Source organism: Leopardus geoffroyi, chromosome A1, assembly GCF_018350155.1.
Source record: "Leopardus geoffroyi isolate Oge1 chromosome A1, O.geoffroyi_Oge1_pat1.0, whole genome shotgun sequence".
NCBI lineage: Eukaryota > Metazoa > Chordata > Mammalia > Carnivora > Felidae > Leopardus > Leopardus geoffroyi.
In genome coordinates, this window is record NC_059326.1 from 196,247,493 (window position 1) to 196,264,441 (window position 16,949).

Sequence of the window (16,949 nt, forward strand, 5' to 3'; positions counted from 1 at the left end):
GAGCCTGTTTCCGATTCTGTGTCTCCCTCTCTCTCTCTGACCCTCCCCCGTTCATGCTCTGTCTCTCTCTGTCCCAAAAATAAATAAACGTTGAAAAAAAAAAAATTTAAAAAAAAGAAACTCGCGGTGTGACCTTGGCTGAGGCACAACCAGGTGAATCCAGGTCTGACTGACCACCAACTTCTATAACCCTGAAACGGGAAGCTGACCTACTGCGCAGTCACTGGGTGTTCTTTCAAATTTTTTTGTGGAGTGTTCATGGAAAACAAGGAGTACTCGGTTACCCCGTAAAGCCGAATACAACTACCACTTAATCTACAGGATGGTTATTTCCATTTTATAGGTAAGGAAAGAGAGGGCCAGAAAGTTCAGCTGAACAGTTCAAAATATATGTATCATATTTTACACATGTGTTTTACATATGTATTACACACATACGTAGTTTGTAGATTCATGATTGACTATGTATATTAATATACAACATTCGTGTATTTATACATACAAAGACCGGAAGGAGAACGTAGACAAAAATTCTAACACTACTGCCTCGAAGTACAAGATTATGAAAGGGAAAAAAAAAAAAAAAAGACAACTCGGATTGCCTTCCCAAGGTCATGCTGCAGAGCGGGGACAGAGCCAGGGTCGCAGAGTGGGTTTCCCGACTCCTGACCCTCATACCTGCTTCCACCCCCTCCTCTCGAGGCCCAGGAAAGCCAGCCTCGGTGGCAGACACGCCATCCGGCAGCCGCTCCCCTCACCACCAGCCAAGGGCTACGGAGCACTCACAGGATTGAGGAGCACGGTGAGAAAGAGCTCGCCCCCGTTGATGATCTTGTCCAGCTCGCTGGAGCCACCAGGGTACTCATTGTAGAAGATGGTGTGCGTGAAGAGGCCGCAGGTCTGCCGCGGGAGGACCTGGGATGGGGAAGGGGAGAGCTATGGCATCTCCAGGCACGGATGGCGGCAGAGGACCCTTCCTCAGGAGAACGGCCAGGTGTCTCCTCAGAAAAGGCAGTCTCTTGTGTGACCACACAGCCCCCACTCTTGGGGGCCTTCTCCCCCAAAGGCCACGGGCCTGTGCCATTTTACACACTTCATGCTATTCTCCGTTAACAAAATGAGCAGACCCAAAAGTAATGGAGACAGGCGAGTGAGAACATCTGTCCAGAGAGGGTCCCCTTTAGGTCACACCTGCAACCCCCTCAAGAGCTCAAGAACCTGCCTGGGAGTGCGCCCAGCCCCGCACTGGTTTCACTGCCGAGTCTCTGTCTCCTCTCATGAAACTGGACTCCAAGAGAGGAGGAAACTCGCCTGTCAGGTGGTCACCACCTCATCCCCAGAGAAAATATGAATGCCTGGTATCCAGAGGTCAGTGGATGGATGGATGGATGGATGGATGGATGGATAAATGGACGGACAGATGGAAGCATGAATCTGGCCTTCCCACATATGCCCCATTTGGACTGTTGACAATTCAGCTTTCCAGCGTCTAGGGCCAAAAACCCCGGAGTCATCCTTGACGCATCTCTCCCTCCCACATCTTACATCCAACCCATTAGCAGATCCTGTTGGCTCTGACTTTCCAGATAAGTCCAGAATCTGATTGCATCCTGACTTTGCACCCTGGTCCGAGCCACCACTATCTCATCTGGAAGACTGCAGTGGTCCCCAAGTGTCTCCCTGCTTTCCACTTTGTCTCCTGAAGTCTCTGCAACTCATAGGGACCAGAACAATGGAAATCTTTTTAAAACAGGAGTCTGATCATAACACCGCCCCATGCAAACCTTCCCATCTCAGAAAAAAAGCTAATGTCCATCCAATGGCCTTATGAGGCCCTACACAATCGGGCCCATCACCTCTCCGACCTTATCTCCCCCTCACTTGCTCCCCTCCAGCCATACTGGCCTCCTAGTTGGTCCTCAAATTCACCCAGCACAAGCCACCCCAGGGCTTTTGCACGTTTTTCTCTCCCTTGAATGCTTTTCTTCATATGGCAGCATGGCTCACTCCTAGGAGGGCCCTCCCTAGTCACTTTATTTCAATTAGCTTCTCCTCTCCTCTGGCACTCCCTCTCTCTCTTCCCTGCTTGGCTCTTCTCCATGGCCCCATCACCATCTGACCATACATTACCCACGTTACACACTTATGAGCACACTGTCTACCTCCTGCCACTAGAATGTCAGGTCTACAAGGGCAGGGACTTTTGTTGGTTTTGTACACTTCTGCATCCCCAGTGCCTAGAAAAGGGACAGAGACAGAAGAGTTCATGAAAAATGTTTAAATGAGCAAACAAATGAGGGGCGCCTGGGTGGCTCAGTCGGTTAAGCCTCCGACTTCGGCTCAGGTCATGATCTCGCGGTCTGTGAGTTCGAGCCCCACGTCGGGCTCTGTGCTGACAGCTCGGAGCCTGGAGCCTGCTTCAGATTCTGTGTCTCCCTCTCTCTCTGACCCTCTCCGTTCATGCTATGTCTCTCTCTGTCTCAAGAATAAACAAACATTTTTTAAAAATTTTTAAAAAATGAGCAAATGAATGAGAGAGGCCTGTTCCCAGTCCTTACCAGAGGTCCCTTTTAAAAATGTTCATCCCCTGATCCCCTATCACAAAAGCTAAGAAGGAGCTCACGAAAGGCCAGACTGGCAGCCTACCTTCCCTGGGATCGAGAGCCTTGGCTACCAGAGGGGGCAGCAGAACCTGGCCTGAAACCCCTAACCAGTGCACCAAAGCCACGCTTCTCCGGACAATGCATGTGCACCTGCCCCACGGGCCTCGGGGGGCCCACTCACCATGATGCCGTTGTGGATGAAGCCACGGCGGTAGCGGGCCGGCTTCAGGTGGGGGTACTCCTCCGTGCTGGTCACGCGGATACTCCACACCTGCTTCCAGGCCTCGTACAGCTGCACGTGCACAGGGTACACACCCGAGTGGTGGGGCGCCACGGCATAGCCCATGTCTGTGGGGATGCCATGCTCCTGGGGGGAGGAGGGCCAAGGCAGGGTGAACATGGGGTTCCTTCCCCACTGGGTCTTATTTTCCCTTTCCGAATGGGAGAGAGCAATCAGAGGCTAGAACGGCAGGGTAGTGGGTCCAAGCCTTTCAAGTACAGATGGGAAAGCTGAGGCTCAGGGAGGAAAGGGATGTGCCCAGAGTCTCGGAGTGAGGGACTGATCAAGCTGGGACCCTTAACTCTCAGCCCAGAGTTCTTGCCCTCCAGCTCCCAGGAGTGAGGAGCAAGGACAAATCCATTTCCTGCCAGTCTTGGCCTCTGACTGGCTGGTGGGCCCAGGCTAAGCCCGTACCTGGGCTTTGTTCCCTCTTCCCTGAGCACCAGCTCCAGCTTTCCTGAGCCTTCCACTCTGGCCTGAAGAGCTTGGGCTCAGGAAACAAACAGGCCTGGGTTCAAGTCCTGATGGGACCTCCTCCTAGCTGCTGTGTGGCCTCCCTGAGCGTCGGTTTCTAATCTAAAATTGAGAATATCGAGAACCACCTCTTGGGGTCTCTGTGAGGCTTCAGAAAGACAGTGGCTATAAAGATACTAATAAAATGCTGTCAGACGGAACTGCGCAAGCAGTGAGAGGCCAGCAGTCCAGACCCCCAGCCCAGCCCCTAGCCCGCCCAGCTCCGCCCTGTAGGGAATCTTACTCACGACAGCGAACTTCTTGTTCAGGGCCATCTGCTCGGCCAGCACCGACTGGTTGTGGAAAAGGTGGGGCTGCATGTGACTCCACATGTGGGGGAACCACCAGAACTCCTTCACATACGACAGCAGCAAATCGTCCCCAGCGTCCTCGGCATCAGTACCTAGAGTCAGAGCACAGGCAGCTCGGCCCAGCCCACCCCCATAAGGTTCTCCATCCCGAGCTGGTGCCCGCAGATGGGCATACGCAGTCCAAGCCCACCCAAGAGGGCTGCTTGGGAGAGTTACCTGAGCTACAGCACGGGAGCAGACAGAGCCCCAGTCCAGGGCCCTGCATTCTAGAGTGTAGACTTCACTCAGTGCGTGACTTTGGCCAAGTCCTTCTCCTCTCGGCGCCCTTGGGCCCCATGTGCGCAATCCATGGTTCACAGGCAATGATCGCGATGGTTTCTCCTAGTTCTAACATGCCTGCTCTGATCCTGTTTTCCTAGCGGGCCATTTGGCATTTGCCTTTTACTTAATGATCGGAGCTCTTTAAACATGTACAGGATGTCTAATCCCGCCTCATGCATATTGCTACGACTACCTCTGATATGTTGAGGGCTGAGAATACGAAAAATGCATACAGACAACCCTATTTGGTTTTGGGACCCTGTTGCACACTCCCCCTGCCCCCTGCCCCCCAGAACTGTGGAGTATTAGGGTTTTTCCTAGAATTCAAGAGAGACTGTCCACATTGCTTCTGCCCAAGCAGAAGGCAGCTATAGAAAATATGTACTGCAGAAGACATCTCAGGGGTCTTTCTCTCTTGCCCAGCCCAGAAGGTCAGCGTTTGAGGAACTGGGGGAAGCCCAAAAGAAGAGGGAAGGCATGAATCAGGCAACCTACACCCTCAACCTCAACACTTAAGACTTGAAAATAAAATGCCAAAGGCCATCTTTGGGGTGGGCACAATTATAGGACATTCTCACTTTGTATACTATATATTTCTGTAATGTTCTTAAAATTCAACCAATTACTTTTTTAAGCAGCCATAGGACAAATAATTTTAAAAGACGGAGGTAAGGGGGAGAGAAGAGGGAGAAGACGTCCCCAAAAGACAGCACAGCCTGAGGGGCAGGGAGGGAGGAGTGGGGCTATTGTATTATTGTTGCCCCCAAATGCCCTCTGCCTGGGGCTGTGACTGCTCTGTGGGCTGCTGGATAGGGGTGGGGGGCACAAGGGTCAAATGTGGCCCCAATGTGGGCATGGCAGCCACCTGCTGCACTCCAAGGACATAGATGCTGAGGGCCCCTGGAAGTTGCTCGTGGGGGCAGAGCCAGGCCCACTTACCTGTGTGGAAGAATTTCCCTGAGTAGCCCAGGTTGAAGGTGAAGTTTGGGATGTGCGTGCGTAGTTCATTCTGCGTATCAAACAGGGCCTAGGACAGGCAAGGGAGGAAGGAGCGGGTGAGGGGCAAGCCAGGAGTTCTCTCTTCTTCCCCCTGATGGCCCAGAAAGATCCTGCTGTTGCAGGACCGGATGCAAAATTTGGAGGGCCCAGCAAAAAAAAAAAAAAAAAAAAAAAAAAAAAATCAAAATGTGGGATTCTTGCTCCAAAATTATTTAAAATATCCAGAAGGCACTGGATATTTTAGGTCAATAGCAGAGCATTTTAGCAATAGCAGAGCATTGACCTTGTACAGGCCCCTTCTGAGTGTGGGGTCCCACAGCCACAAAGCCAGCCCTGTGCCGGGCCACCGGGCCTCTGGCGAGAGAAGACGTGACTCTAGCCTGGCTCTGTTCTGTGTCCTTGAGAAAACTTTGTAACTGCTCCAGGCCTCAGTTTCCCCAAGTGTGAAATGGAGACAATAATATCTTCCTGATGGGGCTCTTGGGATGACTAAGTGACATACTGCGTGTAAGACTGCTAGACGTTTTGGTAAGTGAAGTGGTGGCATCGCCGGGTCTGTGGTCACTGCCACCGTGAGCCTCCTATTTTTGCCTGTCAAACGTGGAGGATTTCTCTCAGTAAATGCAAGGCTGATGTCAGAGGATCATGACTTTTCCAAAGATGTACTGTGTACCCAGCAATGCAATGTCCCCATGCATGGCACACCCCACACTTGGCAAGTCAATGAAGGGAAGCTGACGCTGGGGAACAAACACACGCTTGTCCTCTGGAGTCAGGACTCCGAAAGTCCCCACCCTGCACAATGCACAAGGCTGTTAAGAAACCCACAAGCGCCTGCTGTCAGGATACTTTGCAAACTGGAAGTCCTGGCCCTCCGGGGGCCACCACCGGCATCCTCCAAGGCCATGCACTACCTGATGGATGTGCCCACTCTTGCTGTGCGGCCTTGGGCAAGTGACTTCACCTCTCTGAGCCTTAGTGCCCTCCTCTGTAAAATGCGACTTACAATAATACCCACCTCACAGGGCTGCTATGAGGATCAGAGGAGGCAATACACAGAGAGAGCTAAGCACAGAGCTTGGCACTTGCCAAACCCTGAATAAGCAGCTGCCGTTGGTATCATTTAAATTGCACTGCACAGCCAGTACAAGTTCATGAGGCGACATTCATGTCTCTAAAAGAAAGGCTTAGTTGTAGCCTGTGCTTGGGATTAAGGGACCGGGGAGGGAGAAAACCTCTGCCTTTCAGACTCACAAGGATGTTTAAGGCAAATGGGACCCCGGCTGGCGAAGCACTTTGCAGTCCGCACTGAGCCGAGCCCACAGAAGAGGGTGTCTCTCTTAGTATTCTTCGACAGAAATGGCTCCAAACTGCTATCATCCCTCTCACTGTAAAAATGGGGAAAGTGAGAACCAAGTAGGGCCACTCAGGGCTCATGGGTGACACGGCGAGCCCGGTAGCCTGGTATCCTCAAGGGATCAACCCTGAACCAGTCCCAGGAACTCCCCTGGACAGGCAGCCAAGACTGTGGTCATACCAGGAGAGAGTAGAAGGGCATCCTAAGTAGAAAACCACACGATCTACTCTGTTGGAAGTGGGTTATGGCATCGCATGAAACCTCAGAGCTGGAAGGCTCAACAGGAATCATCTTAGCACTTTCTTTCAACAGGACCGCCCTTGAAGAAGTGGTATCTCAGAAGCAAATGTGCAAAGCAGATCAAAGACTGCCCTGTCCCACGAGATGGGAGCCAGAAAGGCTCTGAGAGCCTGGCCTGTCTGCACATGCCCCTCCGTGAACCCCCCGGGGTGCCAGAAAACAGCCTGACAACCTCCCATCCACCCCTCTTGTCAGTTCACCACCGGGGCCCAGATGCCGGACAGGACTGCCCAGGTGTGCCAGTCAGTTTAGGGTCAAATTGATCTTGACTCCCCAGACAGCACCAGATCCCCAACACCATTCACTGGGTTCTTCTCCTCTGGAGGTGTAAGGAAGAGGAGAGCGTTTGCCTCTGACCCAGGCAGGAGGACCAATGCTCCCCCGGCCTTCCCCCCACGCCCCTGACCGACCCCAGCGGTGACTGCAGGATGACAGGGAGCACAGCGCCCACATGCGGACTCACGTGGAAGGAAAGCACTCCTCTGAGCAGTGTCTTTTGCAGTCCTAACATCAAAGGGAAGTCTGGGTTTGGTGCTAATCTCGTAAAGGAGGACCGGGTCAGCAGGCAGCAGTATCTCGGTAGAGTTTAATCCCCTGGTTTTGTTTTCCTTGGCTCTACTGTTGTGCTTGCCCTCTATTTATGGCAACCGGCACTGATTTCCCCATTTACACTAGGGATCGTTTCCTTTGCAAAGAACTGAGTAAAATAGAGAGTGGATGGAAACTGCATTTTAAAGCTAGCTTAATGGTCTTGATTTGGAGGCTTCTCTTGAGTAGTGATGCATGTGTGTAAAATTTCATGGCTTGCAAAATGCTTTTACATACGGTTTTGTTTGGTAAACGCTTTTTGAAATAAACACATGCATTGCACTATTTATACAGACCTCAGTTAAACTATGCCTTGTGTATGATTCAAGCTCTAATTCTTGTTTGAAAAGTTTCGTGGAAGCTCTCATACTGACATCAACATTTCTGAGAGTGAAAAATCAGGTCTGGATTCAAAGGCAGAGAAACAACCCAGCCCAGTTCCCAGCCCAGTGCTTCAGTGACCGGGTCTCTCCCTCCACAGGCGCATTTCTGAGTTCCACACCCCAGATGCAAAATTCCTCTCTGCCCCATGCTTCAATATAATTTTCAGGGACACTTTCGTCCAGTAAAACAATTAATAAAACCAGCTGGCCGAGGGAGGGGGATCAACAGCACTGGGGGGAGACAGAGACGGCGACATCATGCTGGGGCATCCCAAGGTCCGAAGGCGGCGAGGCCCTGCCCTACGTGTCTGGCACCCCCGGCCATACCTTCACGTCCTCCACCTTCATGCGTGTGCCCTCCTTGCCCACAAAGATGTCGTCGATGTCCACCAGGATGTAGCGGTCCAGAGGCAGGGAGAGGCGCTTGCCGGTGAGGAAGGCCACGGCGTCGACAAAGACGAGCTTGTGCAGCCAGAAGTTGAGGTTGTTGCCAAACAGCACGCGCTGGATGCCGTCATGGAGGCCCAGGTCCTGGACCACGGTGGCATGCAGAGCGGCGTGCAGGCCGGCGTCCGCGCCCAGGTGCGGGATGGACTCGGAGGAGCGCGTCTTGGCCAGCAGCACAGGCTCGTAGGTGGAGTGGTTGGACTGGAACACGGTCCAGTCCTCGCCGGGCAGCACGCCCTTCTCCACCTCGCTGGGCCGTGTCACATAGAGCAGCGGGGACTTGGGGTTGATGCTGCAGTCCTTCAGGCCCAGGTTTGAGTGCAGGAACAGGGGGAAACCTTTGAGCTGCGCACTCAGCAGGCTGTTCTCGTTGGCCTGTGGGGGTGGGGGGGAGAGGGGGGAGAGAGGGGTAGCAGAGCCGTCAGATCCAGAAGCCCCAGGGGCCCGCGGGATCTCAGCTCAGGGATAACAGTAGCGTCAACAGTATTCTCTAACATCCATGAAGGCCTTAGACTATCCCTGGCCCTGTGCTAACCGAGCTATGCAAACCCGGCTCCACCCATCACGATAACATACTGGCTAACACGCAGGATGTGCTCACCAAAGCCAGGAATCCAGTTCATGCACTTGGCAGGCAGGTGCTGTCAATCCTCATAGTGACCCCACGACGGAGGGGTCGCTGTCGTTTGCATCTTACAGATGAGGAGACTAAGGTCCAGAGGGTCTATGTAACTTGGGCAAAATCACACAGAGAGAAGTCTAGCAGTCGAGAGCCCAGACTCTGCCACCGGACGGCCTGGCCGCGGGCAAGTTAGGTAACCTCTCTGTGCCTCCGTGTCCTCTGCTGTAAAGTGTGGCCAGCAACGGTGAGTACCTCATGGAGGGGTCGAGGATGATTCTGGCAAAGTGCTCGGGACGGGGCCAGCAGCATCACCAATTGCTCATTCAGTCCTCATACCAGCCTCGGGAGGCTTTATTATCCCACTTCATGGGTGGGGACACTGAGGCTTCGAGGGGGTGCTGCCCTCAGTCACACAGGGGCAGGAGTTGTCACAATGACCCAGCCAGATGATCTGCCCCTGGAGCCCACACACAACTGGCCACCAGACTCCTCTGCCTGGGGTTTCCAAACTGGCTTGTGCCACACAATCCTTCACTCAGGAGAAATCTTGGATTGCCAACGTAGATGAGACCAAAGAGGAGGCGTCTGCTGGGGGTGCAGGCGCAAAGACACCCTGCCCCATAGCGTTCCCAACCCTCCGTATGCACCTAGCACCCGAGGCCCCCCCTTCACAGGAGTCCAGCTTCTTCTCCCAGGGCCTGGTGCTGCCCAGCTGCCTGGGATCTGCAGACAGTACCCACGGCACCCCCTCTCCTCTTCCCAAGACTCACACGCCATCCCTCCCCTTTCCAGCCACCTGCTTCTGCACATGGTACAGTTCGTCCTTGTCCCTGTGCCAGTTCCATTCGGTATTCTTGGCCAGACGAACTCCTGTTCATCCTTCAAAACCCAGTGCAAATGCCCTCTTTGCACTGGCCTCCCTGGAACCAGGTTAGAGCCTCATACGCAGCACTTTCACCTTGGTTGTTGCATTATCTGTTTAGGGTCTCTGTCTCACCAGCCTGCCCTCTCAAAGCCAGGAGCTACATTATTTCCACCTTTGGATCCCTGGTGCCCAAAACAAGGCTTAATACCCAGTGAGAGCAAACACGTGCTTGAGGAGTTAATTGGATTTTTAAAAAGAATAAAAAGGAGGGGCGCCTGGGTGGCTCAGCTGGTTAGGTGTACAACTCTTGATTTTGGCTCAGGTCTTGACCTCACAGTTCGAGAGTTCGAGGCCCGTGCCAGGCTCTGTGCCGACAGTGTGCAGCCTGCTTGAGATTCTCCCTCTTTCTCTGCCCCTCCGCTGCTCTCACTCTCTCTGTCTCTTTGAAAATAAATAAACTTTAATAAACGAGTAAATAGAATAAAAAGGAACAGACAGATCCCTAGTACCTGGCACATGACAGTTTTTCAGTGTGGGTTTCATTTGTTATTCCATAACTGTTCACTGTGCCAGGTACTATGTTAAGTGAGGGATACAGTGAGGAAAAACAGACATGGCTCTTCGCCCTCACAAACCTTCAAGTCAAGCAGGGAAGAGAGACAGCAACCAAAATCGCAGAAGTAAGGATAAAGCTTCAGTGTGGCACATCCTACATAGAAGTTCATAGTTCTGGAAGAGTCCGTAACTGGCCACAGTCAGCTGGCTCAAGGAAGACTTCCCAGAGAAGGGACTTTTGAACCGAGGTTTAAAGAATGAGTAACTTTGGGGCGCCTGGGTGGCTCAGTCAGTTAAGCGGCCGACTTCAGCTCAGGTCATGATCTCTCGGTCCGTGAGTTCGAGCCCAGCGCTGGGCTCTGTGCTGACAGCTCAGAGCCTGGAGCCTGTTTCAGATTCTGTGTCTCCCTCTCTCTGACCCTCCCCTGTTCATGCTCTGTCTCTCCCTGTCTCAAAAATAAATAAAACATTAAAAAAAAATTAAAAAAATAAAAAAAGAATGAGTAAGTATCAACCAGTGGGAAAGCTGGGCTACATTCAAAGAATGGCAAGTGCAAAGGCCCTGAGGAAGGAGAGGACTCAAGGAAGAGCAAGAGGCCAGCAGGGTGATCAAGAGGGAGAGGAGGCAATGAGACAGGAAGGTCGGCTGGGGCCAGATCTGAGGACCCTGGAGGCTGGAAGCGGCAGTGGAAGCCATCAAAGACTCTATCAAAGGGTTTCAAACAGAGGGATGACAGGTTCCAATTTGCATTTTAAAAAGATCCATCTGGCTGCTGTGTGGAGAATGAGTGGGGTGGGTGGGGCAAAGCAAAAGGACGCCAAATGAGGCTAGAGAGGAAGGTAGAGCCATAGGGAAGACCACCCAGGAGCGCTGGCCAGGGGAGCACTGTACAGGGATATTCAGGTGAGGACTGAGCCCATGCCCCAGGTGGAGCTGCCTCTCCCCTGAGGGTTTCTTTTGCTAATATCCACCATGCAGAAGTGCTTTTTTCTAATTCCCAGAAAGGCTCTGCAAGGTTCTGGCCTTGTAAAATGCGATAAAGGACCTGCATTCAATTCTCCACATACCAGGAGTACCTGCCCACACCCTGTCCTGAGCCAACCTGGAGTGCTGAGACCCAACGCAGAGTCCCATCCTGACAGGCCACTCCGCCCAGCCCCAGGTCCCCAGGACCCCTGAGCCAGCACTGGCCAAACTACTTGGGCCATGTGGGAGCAAAGGCAGTGGGGCCCGGTGACATTTCAGGCCCTATCCGTCACCTGCTGTGGCCTGGGAGGCCACACTGGACCACAGGCACTGGGGGATCCCATTTCAAAGCCCTGTTCCTGAGCTGATAGCCAGGCGCTGGCAGCTCAGCCAGCTGCCCAGTTGGGAGACTGAGGAAGCGAGAAAGCCAAGTTGCTGATCGTCCACCCCAGTGGGCAATGAAAGGAATGGAGAGCAAGCCTCGGCATCACAGGGACTGGCCCATACTGTAGGCCTCTGCCCACCAGAGGGGAACCCCTCCTGTTCCTCAGCACTGAGGACCCACTCAGGAGACACCAAATCTCCCAGTGGAATCATCCAGGTAGAGGGAGGAAGGGCCCTGACCTGGGAGTCAGACTCTGATGGTAACTAGCTGGATAACTTTGGGACGCCCAAGGTTCCCAAGGTACCACTTCTGCACGTCTCCGGTCCTCACATCTGTCGGTCTGTTTGCTCTGACATACTCACCTGTGGCTGGGTGGGAAGGCATGAGTGTGGTTGTCAATCTTGGCCCTGACTTACTTCGCTCTGTTACTTTAGGCAGCCATTTCACTTGCTGAGCCTGTTTCTTACCTGAAAATGAAGTGCCTCCTTCACAGGGTGGTTGTGAGAATTGCACACGGTATAGCCGGCAAAGCAATGAGGTCAGTGTGGCACATAGTAGGTGTGTGATAAAAGAGGCTGGGTAGCCCTTGTCAATCCTCTGCCAGGATGTGGTCAGCCCCAGGGCCCCTGGAGTCATGAGGTTGAGCTATGACAATGGCAGGAACCAGGGCTCCCATCCTCAAGGATCTCCTAGGGGCACAAGTCAGAGCCACAAGACAGACAAAGGTGACCACCAGCTGTGCTTGTTGAACAAGGAGATGGTAAGGCACAGCAGCTGCCACTTACTGGGTGGCAGACGGTGCCACCCGCTGTCATCTTCGACATGGCCCAGTGACGCGGGTGCCGTGATAGGTCCCGCTTTACAGACGGGTTGAATATCCTGCCTGAGGTCGCTCTGCTTAAAAGTGACAGAAAGATTTGAAGCAGGGTCTGGACTTTCCAGCTCCTACTCTTACACGGACCTGGGAATCCAGCACCAGTGGGAATTAGAAAGGGAGAGTCTCCAGACCTCGGGTTCACAAACCCTCTGGGTTTGCAAACCCAATGCAAACCCACTTGTACTGTGGAAAGAGCCAAAAGATGGAACCTGACCACCAGAGGGCTCCATTTGAGCAGAAAGTCCCAGGCCTCTACCTGAGACCAAGCAGGGGTCTTGTCTTACACAACATGGTAGGAAGACCACGAAGACTGGACTTTCCAGTGACCCCACAGTAAGAATGTGAGCGTGTCCCTGCTCCCCGGGGCCTCATGTTCACCTTCTGTGCAGCAAAGAACTGGGGTAAGACAGCATCCAAGCACTGGCACACCAACTGTGCTCACTGCCTGGTCCCCAGAGACTGTGGGAGTTCTGTGCGCTGATGTAATTTCTACTACATAAATGGCATTTGGGGCCCTGGACCCATCACAGTGTGGTTAAGACTAAAGCCTCTACAGTCAGACTGTCTGGGTTCAAATCCTCGATCTGTACTTATTAGAGAGATGAGGGTAGTCACATTTCTTCACCCCTCTTTGCCTCAGTTGCCTTTTCTCTTAAATCAGGATGCTATCCACCCCCCTTAGAGGATCGTTTGGTGAGTGTTATATGAGTTCATTCACATAAAGCACATGGACAGGGCATGGTTCTGGGTGAGCACTCAATAAATGTCAGCCATCGAGATGTTTTCCAGCCCTGGGGCTCTGAATCAAACTTAATGAAGTTCATGGCAGGGAATGGAAGAGTCCAGGGGAAAAGAAAAATCAGACAATGAAGGGAGCCTGAGGTTATGCCACTGTAAAGCCATAAACCAGGCCAGTGTTTCCTAGAGGCTGCTCTTTGAAATAAAGGGCTTTGTGATCAAGCCAGCTGGGGAACAAATCTCACCAGGCTGTTCTACTGCAGGACTTCTAAGGGCCTTCAATTTCTTGGCCCACAAAACCTTTTTTAGTGGCAGAGCATCCTGCTGCATTAATGCATGAAAGGACACACTGGGGGAACCCCTCCCCTGAGTCAGGCTCCTCCCTACCCCGAGCACAGGGCCCAGTGCACATGGGTGGCCACGAGTGCCTGGGGACATATGGGCACCTGTCAGCGGCTATGGGCCATTTCTGACCCACTCCTGCTCCTCTCCCAGCTCACGCCAAGCAAGAACCTGCTTCAGGACCTGTCACCTCTGTGTGGAAGGCCCTCTGCACAGAGAGCTATGTGGCTCCTTGCCTCACTTCCTTCCAATACTTCGTCAAAGACAACCTTCTTGGCCATTCCATCCAAAACAACATCAACTGCCCATACCCCTCACCCCCTATGCCCTTTCCCGGCTTTACTCCTTCCTGTACTTGTCACCACCTGCCACTTGTTTACTTGTTCGTTGTCTGCCACCCACCCCACCCCACTGCACTGAAATGTCAGCTCAGTGACAGCAATGAGGGACTCTGCACACTCTGATCACCATTATGTCCCTAGTGCCTAGCAAAGGATCTGGACACACAGTGAGTGCTCTGTAAAAATTTGCTGACTAAAGAGATACATGTCCCCACGTACCTCCCTAGGGTCCCTACCACCCATCTTGAAGAGGAGAGTTCTCTAGCCAGCCAGAGCCCCCAGATCCCCCCATCCAGCTGTTCCCAACTTCCTCCTCCCCACAGACAGCTTCTCCATGGCACATTCAGCAAGGACTCTGATCCCAGCAGTCATTCTCGGTGCCCCACAGAGCCCAGAGTGGTGTACCTGCCCACTGGGATTTCTTTCTCCTCTTTCCCCCAATGCAAAATGGCCCTGTTCTGGAGGCGCATAAAATGCCACAGCCTGCCACAGGCAAGAGGAAAGAGCACAGGATCCAGAGCCCAGAGTGTCTAAGACGGCATTCAAATCCTGGCTCTCCCACTTATAGGCTACCTAGCCTCAGACACATAACCCTCCTGAGCCTCGGTTTGCCCATCTGCAAAATGAGGACACACCCCATGCCTTGGAAGGACTTCCATGATGTTCAAGGGACCTAGCCTCTCCTACCTCACACCCATTCCCGAGGCTTCCTTTAGGCAAGCGCCTACTGTGTGCCAGGTCCCCATGCGAGGCAGGCAATCCCCCTGCCATGTGCTCCTAATAAAAGCTAATACTTAAAAAGCATTTATTAGACACCAGGTGCTATGTGCTCCAAGTGCTTTACATGTACTCACCCACTTACCCTTCGGGACCATCCTAGGAGGTAGGGGCTACCATTATACCCATTTTACAGATAGGAAAAGTCAGACACTCAGCTATGGAGTGTAGAAATGGGATTCAAACTCAGCCAGCGCTGCTAATGCTTGGGGACCCCAGCCCCTGCGTACCTTGAAGAAGCCGATGATGCCCACACCGTAGGCCACACAGTACTTGTCCAGCAGCTCCCGGTTCCAGGCGTCCAGGTTGACGTACTTGAGGATGTTCTCATAAATGATGAGGGCGAAGCGGCCGCGGCCCTTGTCGGTGAGCGTGGGCATATCACCCTTGCCCGGTGCGATCTCCGTGCGGTACTTGAAGCGGCTGGACTCCAGGATGGCCACGACCTCCTGGCCCAGCTGGGAGTAGAGGCTCTCCACAAACACCAGCACCAGTGGGTCCGTGCGGGAGGGGGCGGCCGCCTGTATGGGCTTGAGTGGCAGCAGGCGGCTGGGGGCCACAGGGGGCGGGTCCCCACAGTCAGGCTCAGGGGCATCTGCCGAGGGCTCCAGGCCCCGCTTCCAGCCATACAGGTAGTAGGCCGAGACAAAAACGCTGAACAGGCAGAAGATGAACAGCAGGAAAAGGACAGCCTGCGGGGACACGTGCCGACACAGCCTGCGGAGGCGCGCCAGGGCGGGCATCCTGGCCCCCAGACCTCGGCCTCCGGAGGCCCCTCTTCCCCGGCCACCCCCAGGCCCCACGCAGGAGGAGAGAGCAGAGTCGTCCACTGACCAACAAATTCACAGTCACTTAGCAAGCGCGGCCCTCAGTGGGCAGCAGGAGTGGGGGATCCGGGCCCCCGGCCCTTCCTCCCAGCCAGGGGCACAGTCCGCAGGCCGGTTGCGCTCCTTCCTTCCTCCGCGCGCCTTTATGTCACCATGGCAAACCCCCACGTGGTCCTGTGCACAGCAGAAGTGCCCCCAGGGCGTCAGGGCCTCCTGGGGGGGCTGGGCAGCGGGCCGAAGGACACGGGGCAGGCCCGGGGGTGCCGCATGCCGCTCGCTCAGTGGGGCCCACGGGGCCAAGGCTGTGGAGAGGAGAAGAGAGCCAGAGGTGAGAAGGCCGAGTGTGGGCTTTGGGCGTCCGCTGACTGTGGACACACAGGACCTGACCTAGGTGGGTCCAACTCAAGTGCTGCTGCCTAACCCGGCTCTATGATTTCACACAAGCTCTCTCTCGGCCTCAGTTTTCCTCTTTGTGAAACAGGGTTGACAATAGTACCTGCCTCACAAGAGGCTCAGGGATTAGGTCCCTAATCCTAATGTGCATAATGCGCATAAATCACTCAGAGCAATACCAAGCATATGGTGTCCACAAGGGCGGTTGCTATTTATTATAATTGCACGAGCCCAACACTAGAGCTAGCAAACTCCAGATGCAGGAAGGACAGAGTGAAACAAACATGTGCAAGGCCTGGGAGCCAGAGGTGGGGTTCTGAATCATGGCTGAACACCGCATCCTCACCCACACAGTGCTTCCCCACCCATTTCTCTGTCTGAATGGGCCTAGCAGCCTTATCAGGCAGCCAGAACTTGGGGTTCCTGGGTCCCCCTCAGCCCCATCCCCCGCCCAGAGCCTCCACCTGTATTAATCGCACTGCAGAGTAAATGAAGACCACACACCCACACCCGGTAAACTAAGGCCCCAATTTCCTCATCCCAAACAGCAGCCCCTATACCACGGCCTTCCAGGCTCCCTTAAACATAGTGGAAGCAGCTACTGAAAGCTAGGAGGAGAGAGATGGGGATGGGACAGAGACAGAAGGTGTGAGGTCTCAGCGGACACAGCCAGGGAGTGAATGTAAGCCTTAGACCTGCCCTAAGGGGTGAAGATCTTAAAAATCCCTCCCAGGCCCAAGACTACACGGTGCCCTGGGGATGGGTCCAGCATACCAGAGACCAGACAACTAATTGCACTTCTAGGAACTTATCCTAGAGGTTGTAATTTCAGAAGTGTGTAATGATTTCCCCACAAGAAGACAAATCCCAGTGCTATTTACAATAGCAAATGTCCAACAATAGGGGATTGCCCTTAGCAATTACAGTGCAAGCATTAGATAGAAGCCCAGGCAGCCACTTACAACATTTACAATATGTGGAAGAAAGATATTTACTGACGTAGAAATATGGTTACCACACATGTTGTTAAAGCAGAAAACACTTGTAAAACACTATGCATGGTCATATTTCTGCTGAAAATTGTTATGCATAAGCCAGAAACTGGTACTAAATCCATACAAACAAACAAAAAGCCAAAATGTTAACAAGGATTATCTC

General features: G+C 53.3%; 1 protein-coding gene across 3 annotated transcripts in view; it reads right to left on the bottom strand.

The window, feature by feature from the left end:
• Positions 1–16,949, bottom strand: part of NDST1 (N-deacetylase and N-sulfotransferase 1) — a 62,976-nt gene that overhangs the window by 16,682 nt on the left and 29,345 nt on the right. For all 3 annotated transcript variants that reach the window (XM_045437130.1, XM_045437132.1, XM_045437133.1), the window contains exons 2-7: positions 14,802–15,700; positions 7,983–8,477; positions 4,968–5,055; positions 3,645–3,799; positions 2,785–2,970; positions 787–915 (exon numbers count right to left, since the gene is read on the bottom strand). In XM_045437130.1, the coding sequence (XP_045293086.1) occupies positions 787–915; positions 2,785–2,970; positions 3,645–3,799; positions 4,968–5,055; positions 7,983–8,477; positions 14,802–15,314 (1,566 nt within the window). In that variant the 5' untranslated portion in view covers positions 15,315–15,700. The remainder of the gene's footprint in view (positions 1–786; positions 916–2,784; positions 2,971–3,644; positions 3,800–4,967; positions 5,056–7,982; positions 8,478–14,801; positions 15,701–16,949) is intronic.